We start from the raw sequence: 15,449 nt of genomic DNA on the forward strand, positions 1-15,449 counted from the left end.
CAGATTCAAAAACAGGAGAGGTACAAAACCTTTATAAATATCAGGCACCCTAGGCAAAAAAAAGAGTGCATATATTTTTTTAACATTCTGTGTACACACTGAATCAAGTGCAAATATGTACATGAAATCTGCATTCATTTGTACATGTACCTCTCTTGGTTCCAATCTATTTTGTGAATTCAGGCCCAATTTTTCTTCTATACCTCTCACCCCTCTCTCTGTCCCATTTCTTCTATACCTCTCCCCACCCTTCTCTCTGTCCCATTTCTTCTATACCTCTCCCCACCCTCTCTTTGACCCCTTTCTTATACACCTCTCCCCACCCTTCTCTCTGTCCCCCTTTCTTCTATATCTCTCCACCCTCTGCCCCCTTTCTTCTATACCTCTCCCCACCCCTCTCTCTGTCCCACTTTCTCCTAGATATTCCTCCCCATCCTGTGTATCTGCCCCATTTTCTTTTGTTTCTACATGTATGTTTCTCTCTCGACCCTTTTCAGGCTCAATTACACATCCTATGAAACAAAACCATCCTTATGTCATACTATTTGTCACTTAAGTAAACCAGTTTATAGACACATTGAAATATAATCTAAAAATAAAAACATGTGTAACTCCTAGTGGCTGCCTGACACAGAATCAATTCATACTGACTGGATTATAAAAACCAAGCCCTATTTGATTCTTTAAAGCAAGGTGCCCCTTGCAGAAATATGCAGGCAGAAATGTCAATAATCTACTGACACCAACTATTATTCATTCATGTTCCCTATTCAAACTTCATTTGATGGGGGTACATATATTAGATGTAATTTTAACCATGAGTTAAAACTACAGAATGATCTACACGCACTTCCATTACAAAAACATGAAAAGGATACACACAAAATGACAAAAGACATCTTCTTTTATTGTTGGCATCATAAAATTTAATTTTCATTTTAAATAAAAACACGAAAAAGGAAGAACAAAAATTGTGAAATTGACAATCACAAATTCAAGTACATATTTGTGTGAAGAAGATGATACATGTACATAATGATACCTCTTCCAAGAATATTCTGATCCTGATCAGTAATTTCCTCATATCATTGCGACTCACTTAAAATACAATCCATGCAGCAAAATATATTTTAACAAGGGGGGGGACATTTCTGAGTTCCAAATAAGATAAAATTAAATAAACCTATAAGACATACCAAGGCCATGTTATATGAAAGGTTGCAATCAAATGGTTGAAAATAATCAAAGTAAGATCTCAATATCAATTTATGATTGCAACTCTTTCAACGACAGGTCCCTGAATCCTCATATTTATTGGCCAATTACTAAAATGACCATGTAATTCTTTGTATAAATACACAATACACGTATGGATCATCACCCCCCCCCCCCCCTCTTCATAACATAAATAAACATTACCAAAATATTCAAAACACACATTCATAAACTGGCCTGTTCACATTTATAAATTTGCACAAAAAATTGTGAAAAAATGAAAACCAAGTTGCATTAACATTTTTCACGTAGATGATTTAAATTCATTCCTTCTGGAAAATATTACAAAAATATTGCGAACTTCCAGTTGCATTTTGCAATACATAGCTATAATGTCACAGGAAAAAGTTAGAATTATATTAACAATCATCTTTGCCATCCACAGGAGGTGCTTTCTTCAAAAATAAAAAGCCAAATGTAAATCACAATACCCGTAGCCTGCCATCAATTATACAAGTTAGCTTTCATTGGTGGGAAAATGTTCACATAAACTGCATTCCTAACAGAAAAGCAAGCATAAAATATTTATGGTATTGAAGTTACCTGGAAAAACCCAGGAAAATGGAGGTGTACAATCAAAGAGTTACAGCTACAGCTCAATTTAGTGACTTATGAGAAATTGTATGTTTGACGTGACAGTCTGCAGACACCTAGGATCAGATGATGTGCCAAAAATTATTTACTTTTCTGTTGTGAACACTTTAATAGATAGATAATTACCACAAATGGAGTACCAGGAAAACCTTGTCAGTAAGGGCAATAAATTTCTGACCTCCAAAAGAGGTCGAATGTCATCAACATTTTCCTTGAATCCTATCCCGTAAAAAAATAGTGGGCAAGCAACTCCCCCCCCCAAAAAAAAAATAAAAATAAAAGAAAGTTCATAAAAAATCTATTGAGGCAGGGGTTACTCTTCCTTCCTGCTCGATATGCTAGAGCATATGATGGTAACTATCATGAATTTACAGGGAGGGGGGGAGGAGTAAGTGGTTTAGGGTTATTGGGGTAGGTGATACGCATGTTGGGTTGATTTTGGTAAAATCCCAAACTCGGCATGCAACCAATCATTCACATACATTCACACTGCCAGAAATCAACAAAAAGTGGTACTCTCCCGTTTGCACTGAAAAAAAATCATTGACAACAATCGTCAGAAAACTTTTTAGCTCACTAGAGCTGAAAGCTTAAAGTGGGCTTTAAGAGCAATCGCTTTTCATCCATCTTTTGGTGTGTGCTGTCCGTAAATCTTACATTTTCTACATCTTCTTAAAATTCCATTGCCGGCTTCCAACTAAACCTGGTTGGAACCCTCCTTGGATAAAGAGGATCCATGTTTGTTCATATGGGGTACACCAACCCTCAGATGTAGGAATGCTAGAGTCAAGTCATGTTATGTAGGTATGTTGCAATACGTGCCCTCACGCTGCAGCGAATCCTGCCGCACCACTGTGCAGGGATTGTAAGGCTGTATATGGGAATCTTCAGAAAATGTGGGCTTCTGATTGGTTGATCAACTTTTTTTTTTTTTTGAGAGGGGAGATGAAGCTATGATCTTTGGTTTCATATGCAACATGCTATGCTTTGTATTGGAGAGCCAGATTTTATTGCAAACTTTATACAGAAGTCGGATTTGAAGTAATTTTACCACTGGATACCATATAGGGGACAAAAAAGGTATGTAATATGATTTTTTAACATCTTTTCTTGTGTTGTGTGAAATTTTAGCGAAATCTACTGATGCGAAATGTATTTTTTTGGTTGCGAAAAGTGAGATGTTGGTCCGAATTTGCCGCTGCAACTTGCCATCTTCGTTGCGTAATACGTATGGCACAGTAGTGTATTGTGTTATGAGTGACTGAAAATGATAGTTATACCCGATTTCAAAGTAAATATTTTCATAAAAATATTAATTCTCCCGAAACAAAAGTGGAAAATATTAATTTTATAATTAGTATTCTGAAATAAATTTCACTTACCGAATTGATATGAATTGAAATAGAAAGGATGAAGGTGGATTTTGATTGAATGTTGTGATGGTCTGTGGCATATGAATCTGAATTACATGCAGTAATATACATGTATTAGACATAGTGTGTTGCGATGTTAGAATGAACGTGCCGTGATTGAAATTATTTTTTTATCAGATCTGATTATATTTTTTACTTTCGGAGTTCAGGGGCAGATTCAGGGGGGGGGGGGGACATCCAGCCCGTGCCTCCCCCTTCCCCCATTTTAATGAGGGGCCCGGCCTAAATTTTTTTTGCTTTTCAAAATTTCCCTGGAACATAATGACATCGATAAATAGTGAATGCTTTTTTCTTTTGCTTAATTGTCATTTTTTTTCAACAAATGAGAACGATTTGATAGTGATTACCTTTTTTTTGGGGGGGTTGTCATTTTTTTGTGTGTTTTTTTTTATCCCCCCCCACCATTAAAAAAAAGGAAAAAAACAAACACCAGTTAAATAAAGATTAATAAAAATGCAGAGACTCAATATATTTTTTCTTCTTTTTTATATGTTTTATTGAACAAATCAAAACAAATCACACAATTACAATCAATCAAAGCATTTACAAATTATTGTATCATTAAACAAAACAAAACAAAAAAAGAAGAAAAAAGATTAATAAAAATGCAGAGACTCAGGATATTTTTTTCTTCTTTTTTTAAACATGTTTTGATTTAACAAATCAAATAATTACAATCGATCAAAACATTTACAAAATATTGTATCATTCAACAAAACAAAAAAAGAGGAAAAATTCTTTTTTTTTTTGGGGGGGGGGGGTAGTGGATGTCTGTTGTATCTGATAAACCTTAGCCTATTGAAAGAAGCAGGGATCAAAATATTTGTTGATCTACATCCCTTCCCCAATTTAAAATTGAGAGTTCAAAAGAGCTAAAGTTTTTTTTTTCATTAATTTATGAAGATGCCTCCGAAGAAGAAACGTCAGCTGAGTATAAATACCAAGCAAGGAATAGCGAGGGCTCACCTGGAAGCTGAATTCTCCACTTTGCCACCTTCAAAGGAAGACTTGCGTAATGGACATGTCCTTAATTTGTACATTCTGTCATGCAAAAATCGCTCAGAAACTGAGAGACGTTTGTCAGCACAATATCTGCTGTCTGATGTGGATGGATATTCCAGTGATATTTCCATTTCAAGGGTGCAGGGTCTTTGCAACAGAACTCTTGAGAAATACAAAAAACTTACCAATCCCAAGGAATTTCAAGTCTTTTCAGCAATATGTAACGAATCATTCATCCTACCAGAGAAGAACACAAGCAACAAACACACTCCATCACCTGCTGCTCAAGTTCCACAAGACCACAACTCTCCTTCAACATCAACCGACATGAAAGACAGTGCTCTTTCAACATCAACAGAAACAGAAATTATGGACAATCCACCTTCAACAAGTTCAACTCCATCAGCATCTGTATCATCAAATAAATCATCAATAGCAACAAGAAGCAGCTCAAAGGTATTGACACCTAGAAAACAGAAACTTAAAAAAAGATTGCTCTTCATGTCATCATCAAGGGCAGAGCTTCTGGCTAAGCACACTGCTCTCAAAGCAAAATTGAAAACACCCAAACGTGTGATCAACCAGTCCTTGAAAAGGAAACAGAAACAAATACTCCTTAAGGATAAGAAGATCAAGGAGCTGCAAAATCAACTGAATGACAATGCTGTGGCAATAGAACTTGAGGCCACCAGAATGAAGTTAAATAAACTCAAGAAAGCACACAGAGAACTTCTGAAGGCAAACAAAAGAAAAAAGAACTATGTGTCTGTTCTTAAGCATCAGAGTGTTGTTAGTTCTTTAGCAAGATGCCAAGATGAAGTGAAAGATCTTGAAACTCAAAATTTAGTTTTGAAAGAAAATATAGAGGCAGCTGAACAGTCTAGTATAAGTGCTAAATTTGACAAGAAAACTTACTCGGGAAATACTCGGATGAAGGTGTTTGACTGTATTGTGAATAAGACGCCGACGGCCAACATTCCTATTCTTTTGGAGAAATTTCATAAAAGGAATGGTCTGGACCTGGAGAGTGTTCCTCAACGTTCAACTGTAGAACTGATGGCAAGAGAATTGGGGGCAATCGCTGAACTCCAAACGGCAGAGATGATCATGGATACTAATAACCTAACCATGGGGTTTGATGCAACAACTCAGGAGGAAACTCATATTAATAGCATCCATTTCACGAGTAAAGATAAATGCCTCGCTGCCGCTGTAGATGTATTGGCTGGGGGAACAGCAGAAGACTACGCTACACACATCTGCAGCACAGTTGACAACTTGGCAGACACATACTGCTATTTTAACAATGATGCAAATTTGAATGAAGCAAAGGATACAATGGTAGCAAATATAACAAACACATTGACAGACAGATGTGCTTCAAATCATGCAGCAATACGCCAAGTTAACAGTGAATGGGGGAAAACCCTTACAGAACTTAACTGCCATCTCCACCCCCTTGACACCATTGCCACAGCAGTTCGGTCTGCCTTAAAGCAACATGAGGAATCCAGGGGACGGGTGTATGGCAAGGATTGTGTTGCTGGCAACATTGTAGTTCAGATGAACAAAATGAGATATAAATGTGGAAAAGGAGATCCACGAGGGGTTGTTTCCTTCCTGGACAGCAAAGGAATCCCACGGGGTGTTTTGCCACGTTACCGTGGTAACAGGCTCCACATCCTGTTCCATATCAGTGGAAAACTTATTGAATTCTATGATGACTTCGTAGAGTTACTCAGTAGTGGCACATCCTGTGGCGGTTTAAGGAGTGCAGTTTTGCATGAGTTTAAGACGGCGACTGCTAAAGTAGAACTCCAAGTATTAGGTCCTTGAAAGACTAACTTCTACACAGATAGTGATCATCAGGTCAACCACATTGAGGCCATCAACATCGTGCATGAAGTAGTAGCAGCATTGAAGGAAGCTGGGCAACATCCAGAGCACCTCCTTACAGCAACCACAGATTTCTTTGGAGCTGAAGTTGGAAAGTCTGATTCAACCTTTTCAAAATTGAAGGAGGTTCCAGAAGATCCCCAGTTTAAAGTAATGATGTCAAGTTGCATCAGTGCTGTCATCGGGGTGCTGGAACGACAATACAGCAAGTATTTTGAACTTGACATCACTGACAAGTTGAAGGAGGAGGCTGCGTCAGCGAGACTCCACAATATGGATGCAGAGGAAATCATGGGAATGTTTAGTTCCGCAAAGCAAAGGTCCCCAAATGCCACCGTGTGTTTCCTTTCTTGTCGCATGCGTGCCTGCAAAAACAGGACAGTTGAGTATCTAGATGAGCTTCAGGTAGAGAGGAGGGAAGAAATTCTGCGAAAAGCAGTGAAGTTGGGAAGAACGCACCGTAACAAAAGAAAGAAAGAACAGAAAGAATTGAGGTCAACGATCATGAAAAGAGAGAAGGATAAGCTGAATGTACAGAACACAAAGGAAAGGAAAAAGCTGGAAAGGAAACTTAAAGAAACTGATCTTGACAGTATCCGCACAGAGTATCCAAACTTGGATTATTCCAAAGTGGATGACCTACAAGACATTATTGGTGGAAAGGTGGTTGGGAAGAAAGCCTGCCATGCTTGGTATGAAAACCATGAGTTGAAAGTGTACAATGCAAAAATTGAAAAACTAAAAAACAATAAAGTGCACACAGTTGCCTATTGGGGAGAAGCTGAGAGTTATGATGATGATGCCGAGGATTATGACATCCCCATGTTCCAGCTGGCTGCTGACTTGCTTCATGGCGACCTTATTTTTGCATGAAAGGTATAAGAATATGATAAACAGACAGGTTAATATAATAATCAGGTTGTTGATTTATTTGTTATTCATGTACATGTATTTGTTAATACATTTCCTAAAAGTAAATGCAATGACTTGAAAATATCATGAAATGAAAAAAAGTTAATTCACAATTGATTATATAAAAAGCATTTTGTATTACCGTACCATGGAAAAGACCAAATACTGTAGTTGATCTAACACAATTCTAATCATTTGACAGAACTTTACATAATAAATGTGATTTTATTATGTAAATTATCATTAATTTAATCAATTAATCAACCCCTAAAAAACTCTTTAATATCTGTAAATTTTGACATAATTAATCGATTGATTAATCAGATGGCTAATTAATTAATTAATTGTAGAAATTTAGTTCCAATCCAGTGTAATTGTAGAAAAATTATAATTATGTTTCTGTAAACTTTCTCAGCTTTGTTGCAATTAAGAGTTATACAGATTTAATGAGTGATATCATGTTTATATTAATTAATTTGTTAATTAATTGATTAATTAACTATGTCATTATCCTTGCTAAAATATATTTGTTCTGTTTCAGCATAAACTTATCTATCATTGCTGAAAATTTCATGCAAAAATCTTCATTCTAAAGAAAGTTATGTTAAATTTTCTTCTCAAAAGGGTAATTTGGTCACAGTTCTGATCACAGCTTTTGTTTTAAAAACAAAGGAATACATAAGAATTATATTGATGATTTTCGCTAGCTTTAAATTGGCATAACTTTTTTATTACTGAGGCTATTGGGTCAAATGAGGTAGCAAATGAAAGGTCTTGCTGAGCTTCAAATGATAAAATAAACCAATATCTTCAATTGTATTTTTTTTTGTAACATACCTATGTTATGTGAAGATGTCTGTATGGTTAAAAAATAAAACTTGTTCATTGTAGCCCTTAAGGGTCATCTGGTTCCACCCCTGGGAGGAGTACAGAGCAAGTATGATGACATACTCCTTCTGTGATGAGGAAAAGAAGATCCTTCATACTACATCTGCACCTGTGCAGAAGGCAAGGGGTTAATCACCCAACATGGAGTGGATAGGATTTGAGCAAGGCCTAGATTGTGTGAAGATTAATATCATCAGTGTTGTTACAGATGCTCATCCACAGATAGCAGCATTAATGAAAAGAACAAAGAAGTATGAGTCGATCAACCATCAATGGGGTATATGGTATGGATGCAAAAACCTGATGATGAAAGAGATCAACGCTGAGCAACAAGAAGGGGTAAGAGGTGGGTAACAAAGATAACCAACCTTCTTTGGCACTTGGCCTGAGGGGATACTGCATTATGGGTGATGAGTCCTTCACTACTGATGACAGACTGGAAACTTAACTTTATGATGTTAAGAAGAGATTTAAAAGATTTCATCACTGTATTTCCTCTGCTATTCTCTTTCATATTCCATGAAATAACACGCGTAAATCGGTACAGACATATGATTAACCATGGTTTTGCCGTGGTCTTACCATGGTTCACTTTGCAGTTTCACTGTGGTATCAACTTGGTTTTACCATGGTAAAAACAGGGAAAAACCAGTTTCACCATGGAATATCCATGGCAAAACCATTATATTTCAATATTATTTTTCAATATTTCCAATTTACTCCTATTATTTCATGGTATAATGGATCCATAGAACAGTAAAACTATGGTTTTACCATACCATGGATCCATGTTTCTTTTTTTTCAAGGGTTATTACTAAATGCAAATGCATATTTGGGCTCGAAATAGGACAAAGCTATTCTAAGAAAAGGCACTTAAAGAAAAGGTAAGGCGGTGCTCACTTGGGGGAGGGGCTGGGTCAAAAACCATTAAATAGGCATCAATGGTTAACTTTACTTTTCTAATGGGAAATTAACTGAATTACCACAGGTTACAAAGGGTAGAGGCATAAAGGGCATATTACTTTAGCCTCAGTCTATAAATATTTGGATGGCCTTGGATTAAATTGAGGATATTGGGTAGGGGTCAAAATTTGTAAGCACGTAGAGCTGGATGTAAACTACAAGTCCATACAGTAAAATTTTCCAAAAAATAATTATGTTTTTAATAAACTAATTATGCAAATGAGTGCATGCAATTTGCAATAAATGTTGTGTTTGCAAGTTTATATGGCTAGTATAATACTAATTTTCGATGAGAATATCAATTATTACATTTTTAACAAATTTATGCAAAAAAAAACGTCGGAGGGAGGCGCAAAATTAACCCCCTTCCAGTTAAGTAAGGGTTAATGAATATTTGATATTACATATATGCTCAAAATGCTTGATGATAATTGACCACGATGTCATCCAACACCCTTGTATTATATACATAATGAATTCACACGCAAATTGTCATTTGACTTTCCATTTATTTCCACAGAAAAGAGAGAGACAACGCAATTTATCGCTGGCGGAGATTTAAAGGGGAATCCAGCCTTAGCCATAAAATGTTGTGCTGGGAAGGAGAAAAATAAATCAAACAGAATGGTGAAAGTTTGAAAGAAATCGGACCAGCAATAGGAAAGTTATAGATGCTTTAAAATTGAGATCACTAATACTATGTAGATTTCAAATTGGCAACTGAGTAAGTAAATTATGACAAGGGGCAAAGACAACTTTCCCATAGGCCATGTACTTTATTATCACAGATTTGTGGTTTTCTCCTAAGTACCCATTCCCCTGGGGCTGTGATCTAAATATAACCCAGGTAGTATATTGTTGTATGTCCTCATGAAAGAAAAATATAATTTGAAATAAAACTTTTGAGGAAAATTACATTTTAGTCATAATATGTATTAGAGTACATGGAAGAGTAGTCCTTGCCTTACATCACTATGACATCCCATATGCGGCCAATTTGAAGTCTCCATGGGTATAGTGATTACCAATATTTACAACTTTTAAAAATTCATAACTTTCTTGTTGTTTGTCTAATATTTGTTCAAACTTTCACCTATCAACTTGTCTGATTTTTTTCTTACAAAACAAGTATTTATTTGGGTTGGATTCCCCTTTAAGCACTCATCGAATATGTGGCAGCCAACAAGGAGGTACTGTTTGGCAAGGTAGGATTTTGTGAAGCCAGGGTATGTAGGATGGCTTTACTTTATGGTTTAATTCCGCAAGTAGGATAAATACATGTCAAATCAAATGATGCTTATTCTTTTAATCCGCATCTATTGTTCCCCTCATCTCTGACGGAGAAATATAAGATATTTTGCCCTAAGGTCAAATGGTTGCTCAGACACAGCCTCTCTTAGCAACTAGAAGCTCTACAAAGATTATCATAAAAATTTCACCCTAATCTTTACGCGCGGATCTGACAATCTATCAACGCACGCACACAAGGTCATTGAAAAGCGTGTAAACCAGCAAAGTCAATGTTCTTGGATACGTGACTGCAGACTCATTAATTCTAAAATTATATTAGCTTAGAACCCCATATTAAGTTTATCTTAGAGAAAATACAACATTCACATATTGGGGCTCAACGATTTAGAGGCATGCATTGATCATGTAATGAACGGGAGTATTGCGTTAAGTCTTGTCTATTGTTTCAATTGTACTAGATTTTTTTTTATAAATCTATTCTTTTCAGGTTGAGGAATGCAAGAAGAGAGGGTGGACGAAGGCCACACAGTGCCTTCATGCTGCAGGGGGCCCAGATAGGGACTGGGCAGAGGCCAGGAAGAAATGGCAGGAGTTGAAAACTAAAGCCCTGTCATATAGGGCGGACAAGAACCTAACAGGTATTACAAATGATGATTTTAAGTTAAGTTAAATTGATCAATGATCCTTTACCTATACAACATTTTTTTTAATGCAGAAGGTACAGGAAGTGTGGAATGTCCAGTATGTATCATGCTCTTAGATGGGCTTTATTTTATATAACTCTTTTATTAAGGACAATGACTGGTGTTTTTTTTTGGAGAGTGTACACCAATGGAAACTGTTCTAAATTGGGAGTTGTAGCCTGCTCTGCGCAACTGATTAGAGACACATTTCCTGTAGCTGATGGACGTTATGTGAAAGTTGAACTTCAAGTTGAAGTAGTTCCAGAAGAGTATGAAATATTAACAGTATTGCATCTTTGAATGAAAAACCCCTTTAGAATTGTGAATGCATAGCCGATTCTACTTACAGCCTTACTTTTATCTGTTTAATACATTTCATTCAATTTTTCATGTTCTTTATCTATGCTTTATTTATAATTGCTTTTGGTTTCCCTGAAAGATTATCCCATTCAAAATCTATTCATTGGAATTTATTTTCCTTATTCAGGTTCATTCCAGAGGATGCATGGGAACGAGGCAGCAATGTCCCAATCAGCTGTTTACAGTGTCATCAGAAATGTTTCTGAGGCTATAGCAAGAGGAAAGAATGAATTCATCAGGTTTCCAACTACGAGAGAAGAGGTTGAATCTACCCAGAGGAGATTCTAGGAGTACATGACGACTGTACTGTAAAGACGTGATCAGTGGGAGCTCACATAATTTACATAATAGCAATGTATTTGAATATTTTTATTTTATTCCTGGTGTAAAATGCCATGTGATAAAGCATTTTCAACAAATACATCATGAGCAGAAATTTTTGCTCTCTCTGCTCATGCATCTGGCATATTCATCAAACGCTATTGATCCAAACCACAAAATATGGGCAATTGTCATGATTGAGTTAAAGCCACTTTGGATTTACCATGGTGTACTGTTACTACCATGATTAATCCATGGTTTTACTGTACCGTAGATCCATTGTAAACAATGACATAACAGGAGTAAATTGGGACAGACATATTATGGTTAAACCATGGTTTTACTGTAGTTTTTTATCCTTGGATGAAGAGGATCCATATTTGTTCATATGGGGTACGCTACCCCTCAGATGTAGGTATGCTAAAGTCAGGTCATGTTATGTGAAGATGTCTGTACGGTTTAAAAATAAAACTTGTTCATGGCAGCCTTTAACCCCATCTAGGCCGGGGGGGGGGGGCCTCGGAGGCCCCCCCCTCAACAAATCCCGCAATATTTTCGCCGCGCGAAATTTTTTGACCGTGCCACTCGCTGACTTTTTACTTTCAAGTCTTGCGCAACTTTTGAGACCAACTTTGCGTCACCCGGGTACGTGGTTCTGAAATTACGCACCATTATGTAAGTGCATGTCAGACCGAAAATTGCTCAAAAACATGATTTCGTGTACAAAGTCAATGCAAATTGTGTTTTCAACCAAAATTAATAAATGTATGATTATTTTTAGTTTTTCTGGTCTAAATGTATTTATTTTATGCTATTTATGATCACAGAAGAGTCCCCAACAAATTTCATTGAAAAAACAATGAAAAACAAAAGCTAAAAAAACAAAGAAATACATAAGAAATTGCAAAAACAATAAAATACATAAGAAAATGATTTGATATCGCAATTTTTTTTCATGTACACTTGCTAAGAACACCACAAAGAGTTTCTATACCAAAAATTAGTACATTTGGAGCTTTATTTAGGGAGTTAGAGGAAAAAGTATGATTTCGCATACTAATTATGCATAAATTAGCATAATCACTTACAAGCGATTCGCACAAAAAAAATTACTATACAATCTTGGAGATTATGTCCCAGGCAACCAGCATGCCAATTTTCGGCGCGATCGCGCGGTCGACGGCCGAGATCTTAGGGGGGGGGCCTGGGAGGCCCCCCCCGGCCATATGAACTCCCAAAATACCCCGGCCTAGATAGGGTTAAGGGTCATCTGGTTCCACCCCTGGGAGGAGTACAGAGCAAGTATGATGACATTCTCCTTCTGTGATGAGGAAAAGAAGAAGATCCTTCATACTTCATCTGCACCTGTGCAGAAGGCAGGGGGTTAATCACCAAACATGGAGTGGATAGGATTTGAGCAAGGCCTAGATTGTGTGAAGATTAATGTCATCAGTGTTGTTACAGATGCTCATCCACAGATAGCAGCATTAATGAAAAGAACAAAGAAGTATGAGTCGGTCAACCATCAATGGGGTATATGGTATGGATGCAAAAACCTGATGATGAAAGAGATCAATGCTGAGCAACAAGAAGGGGCAAGAGGAAATTCAGCCATGGGTAACAAAGATATCCAACCTTCTTTGGCACTTGGCCTGAGGGGATACTGCATTATGGGTGATGAGTCCTTCACTACTGATGACAGACTGGAAACTTAACTTTATGATGTTAAGAAGAGATTTAAAATATTTCATCACTGTCTTTCCTCTGCCATTCTCTTTCATAAGGCAGTGCTCACTTGGGGGAGGGGGGTCCAAGACCATTAAAAAGGCATCAATGGTTAACTTTACTTTTCTAATGGGAAATTAACTGAATAACCACAGGTTATTGCTTTGATAAAAAAATTCAGGTTGAGGAATGCAAGAGGAGAGGGTGGACGAAGGCCACACAGTGCCTTCGAGATGCAGGTGGCCCAGAAAGGGACTGGGCAGAGGCCAGGAAGAAATGGCATGAGCTAAAAACCAAAGCCCTGTCCTATAGGGCAGACAAGAACCTCACAGGTATTACAAATGATGATTTCAAGATTAAAAATGCAAATTGATCAATTATCCTTTACCGATGCGACATTTTTTTTAATGCAGAAGGTACAGGAAGTGTGGAATGTCCAGTATGTATCATGCTCTTAGATGGGCTTTATTTTATATCACTTTTTTTATTAAAAACACATAATTTTTGTAGGCCTTTATATTTTTTGACTACTTACATTCCAGTATGATTGTGTTAAAAAAATGAGTTAGTTTAGAATCAACTGAAAATTTGTTTTGAATAATAAATGTGTACTATTTTTCAAAAAAAATATCAAATTGCCGAGAAATGTGCAAAGTCAGCATGTTAAAAATCTTTGCCTTTGAGCACCTATTTTGTAAATTTGGGATTGCATTTCTGGATTTCAAAAAGTCAGAAATCCATACAATGACATATTAAAAAAATGACAACACTAACCCCAGCAGCACTTTCATATGACATAACAAACTGAATTCAAAACCCATAAAGCCTCTTTCTTGCTTTACAAAACAAAAGGGTTCAGTATAAATATATGGCAGAGGAAATGCAGGGGAGGCAATGACAAAGACAACGCGATGGCTCTAGTGACAGTGCACCTCCATTTCCATCAGCATTGGCTCCAGAGGGCGACAGACTCGCTTACAATGACTGGTGTTTTTGTGGAGAGTGTACCCCAATGGAAACTGTTCTGTTCTAAATTGGGAATTGTAGCCTGCTCTGCGCAACTGATTAGAGACACATTTCCTGTAGCTGATCGACATTATGTACAGAGAGAGAAAGTAGTTCCAGAAGAGTATGAAATATTCACAGTATTGCATTTTTGAACCAAAAACGTATTTCGAATTGTGAATGTATAGCCCATTCTACTTAAAGCCTATATTAATACGTTTCATTAAATTTTTCATGTTCTTTATCTAGACCTATGCTCTATTTATAATTACATTTTGTTTCCCTGAAAGATTATCCCATTCAAATTCTATTCATTAGAATTTATTTTTCTTTTTCAGGTTCATTCCAGAGGATGCATGGGAACGAGGCAGCAATGTCCAAATCAGATGTTTACAGTGTCATCAGAAATGTTTCTGAGGCTATCGCAAGGGGAAAGAATGAATTCATCAGGTTTCCAATTACGAGAGAAGAGGTTAAATCTACCCAGCAGAGATTCTAGGAGGACATGGTGACCTAAGTGTAAAGACGTGATCGGTGGGAGCTCTGATAATTTACGTAATAGCAATGTATCAGAGCAGACCTATCATGAAGCAAGTCCCCAGAGTTTTTGGCGGACACTACAATGTATTTCGCTAAACTCCTCATCATCACACATGAAATCGAGAAAGTCAGAATTTGAAGATTATGTCAGGAAGGAAATTATGGATGTAAAGGCTACTCTGAAAGCATTGAAGAAGTCCTGGTATTTCACAGAAAGCAATGAATTAATTTGAAAAAATGTATGTACACACTGAAGTAAAAAGTTGCAACATTAGAGACTAAAATTGATCAGCATGAGCAATGTTTGAAGCAAGCTGAAAAAAATTGGATTCATATTTTGGAATACCCCAAAGTGCAAATGAGAATCCCATGGAGGTTGTGAAAACCTTTCTTAAGCTACATTTTGGCATTGGAGGAGGGATTGAGAGGGCCCATAGAGATGGTCCAAAGATACGAGATCCAGCGGCTGAAGAGGGAGCTGAAAACTCAAGAGCAGTGTTCAAGGAGAAATTGCTTGTGCATTTTTGGAATCACAGAGCTTGAAAATGAAGATACAGATAAGCTGTCATTAATCTGGTTATTAAATCTCTCTGTGCCCAC

The 15,449-nt window shown here is 36.9% G+C and overlaps 1 protein-coding gene and 1 long non-coding RNA gene across 2 annotated transcripts; both read left to right on the forward strand.

Annotated features, from left to right (window-relative positions):
• The first annotated feature begins 909 nt into the window (after positions 1 to 909).
• On the forward strand, positions 910 to 2,125 carry LOC121411160. Its single transcript, XR_005969432.1, has 2 exons — positions 910 to 1,217; positions 1,294 to 2,125. It is a non-coding gene; the product is annotated as an uncharacterized LOC121411160 (long non-coding RNA).
• A 1,909-nt stretch (positions 2,126 to 4,034) lies between these two features.
• LOC121411152 lies at positions 4,035 to 7,394 on the forward strand. Its single transcript, XM_041603697.1, has one exon. It carries the CDS (start codon positions 4,200 to 4,202, stop codon positions 6,138 to 6,140), a length of 1,941 nt encoding a protein of 646 aa, XP_041459631.1. The 5' UTR covers positions 4,035 to 4,199; the 3' UTR covers positions 6,141 to 7,394.
• The last annotated feature ends 8,055 nt before the right edge of the window (positions 7,395 to 15,449 follow it).

This window comes from Lytechinus variegatus, chromosome 1, assembly GCF_018143015.1.
Source record: "Lytechinus variegatus isolate NC3 chromosome 1, Lvar_3.0, whole genome shotgun sequence".
Classification (NCBI taxonomy): Eukaryota; Metazoa; Echinodermata; class Echinoidea; order Temnopleuroida; family Toxopneustidae; genus Lytechinus; species Lytechinus variegatus.

Bases quoted from the DNA above. Each gene is read 5' to 3' on its own strand.
- LOC121411152 (XM_041603697.1), top strand. From the start codon at position 4,200: ATGAAGATGCCTCCGAAGAAGAAACGTCAGCTGAGTATAAATACCAAG.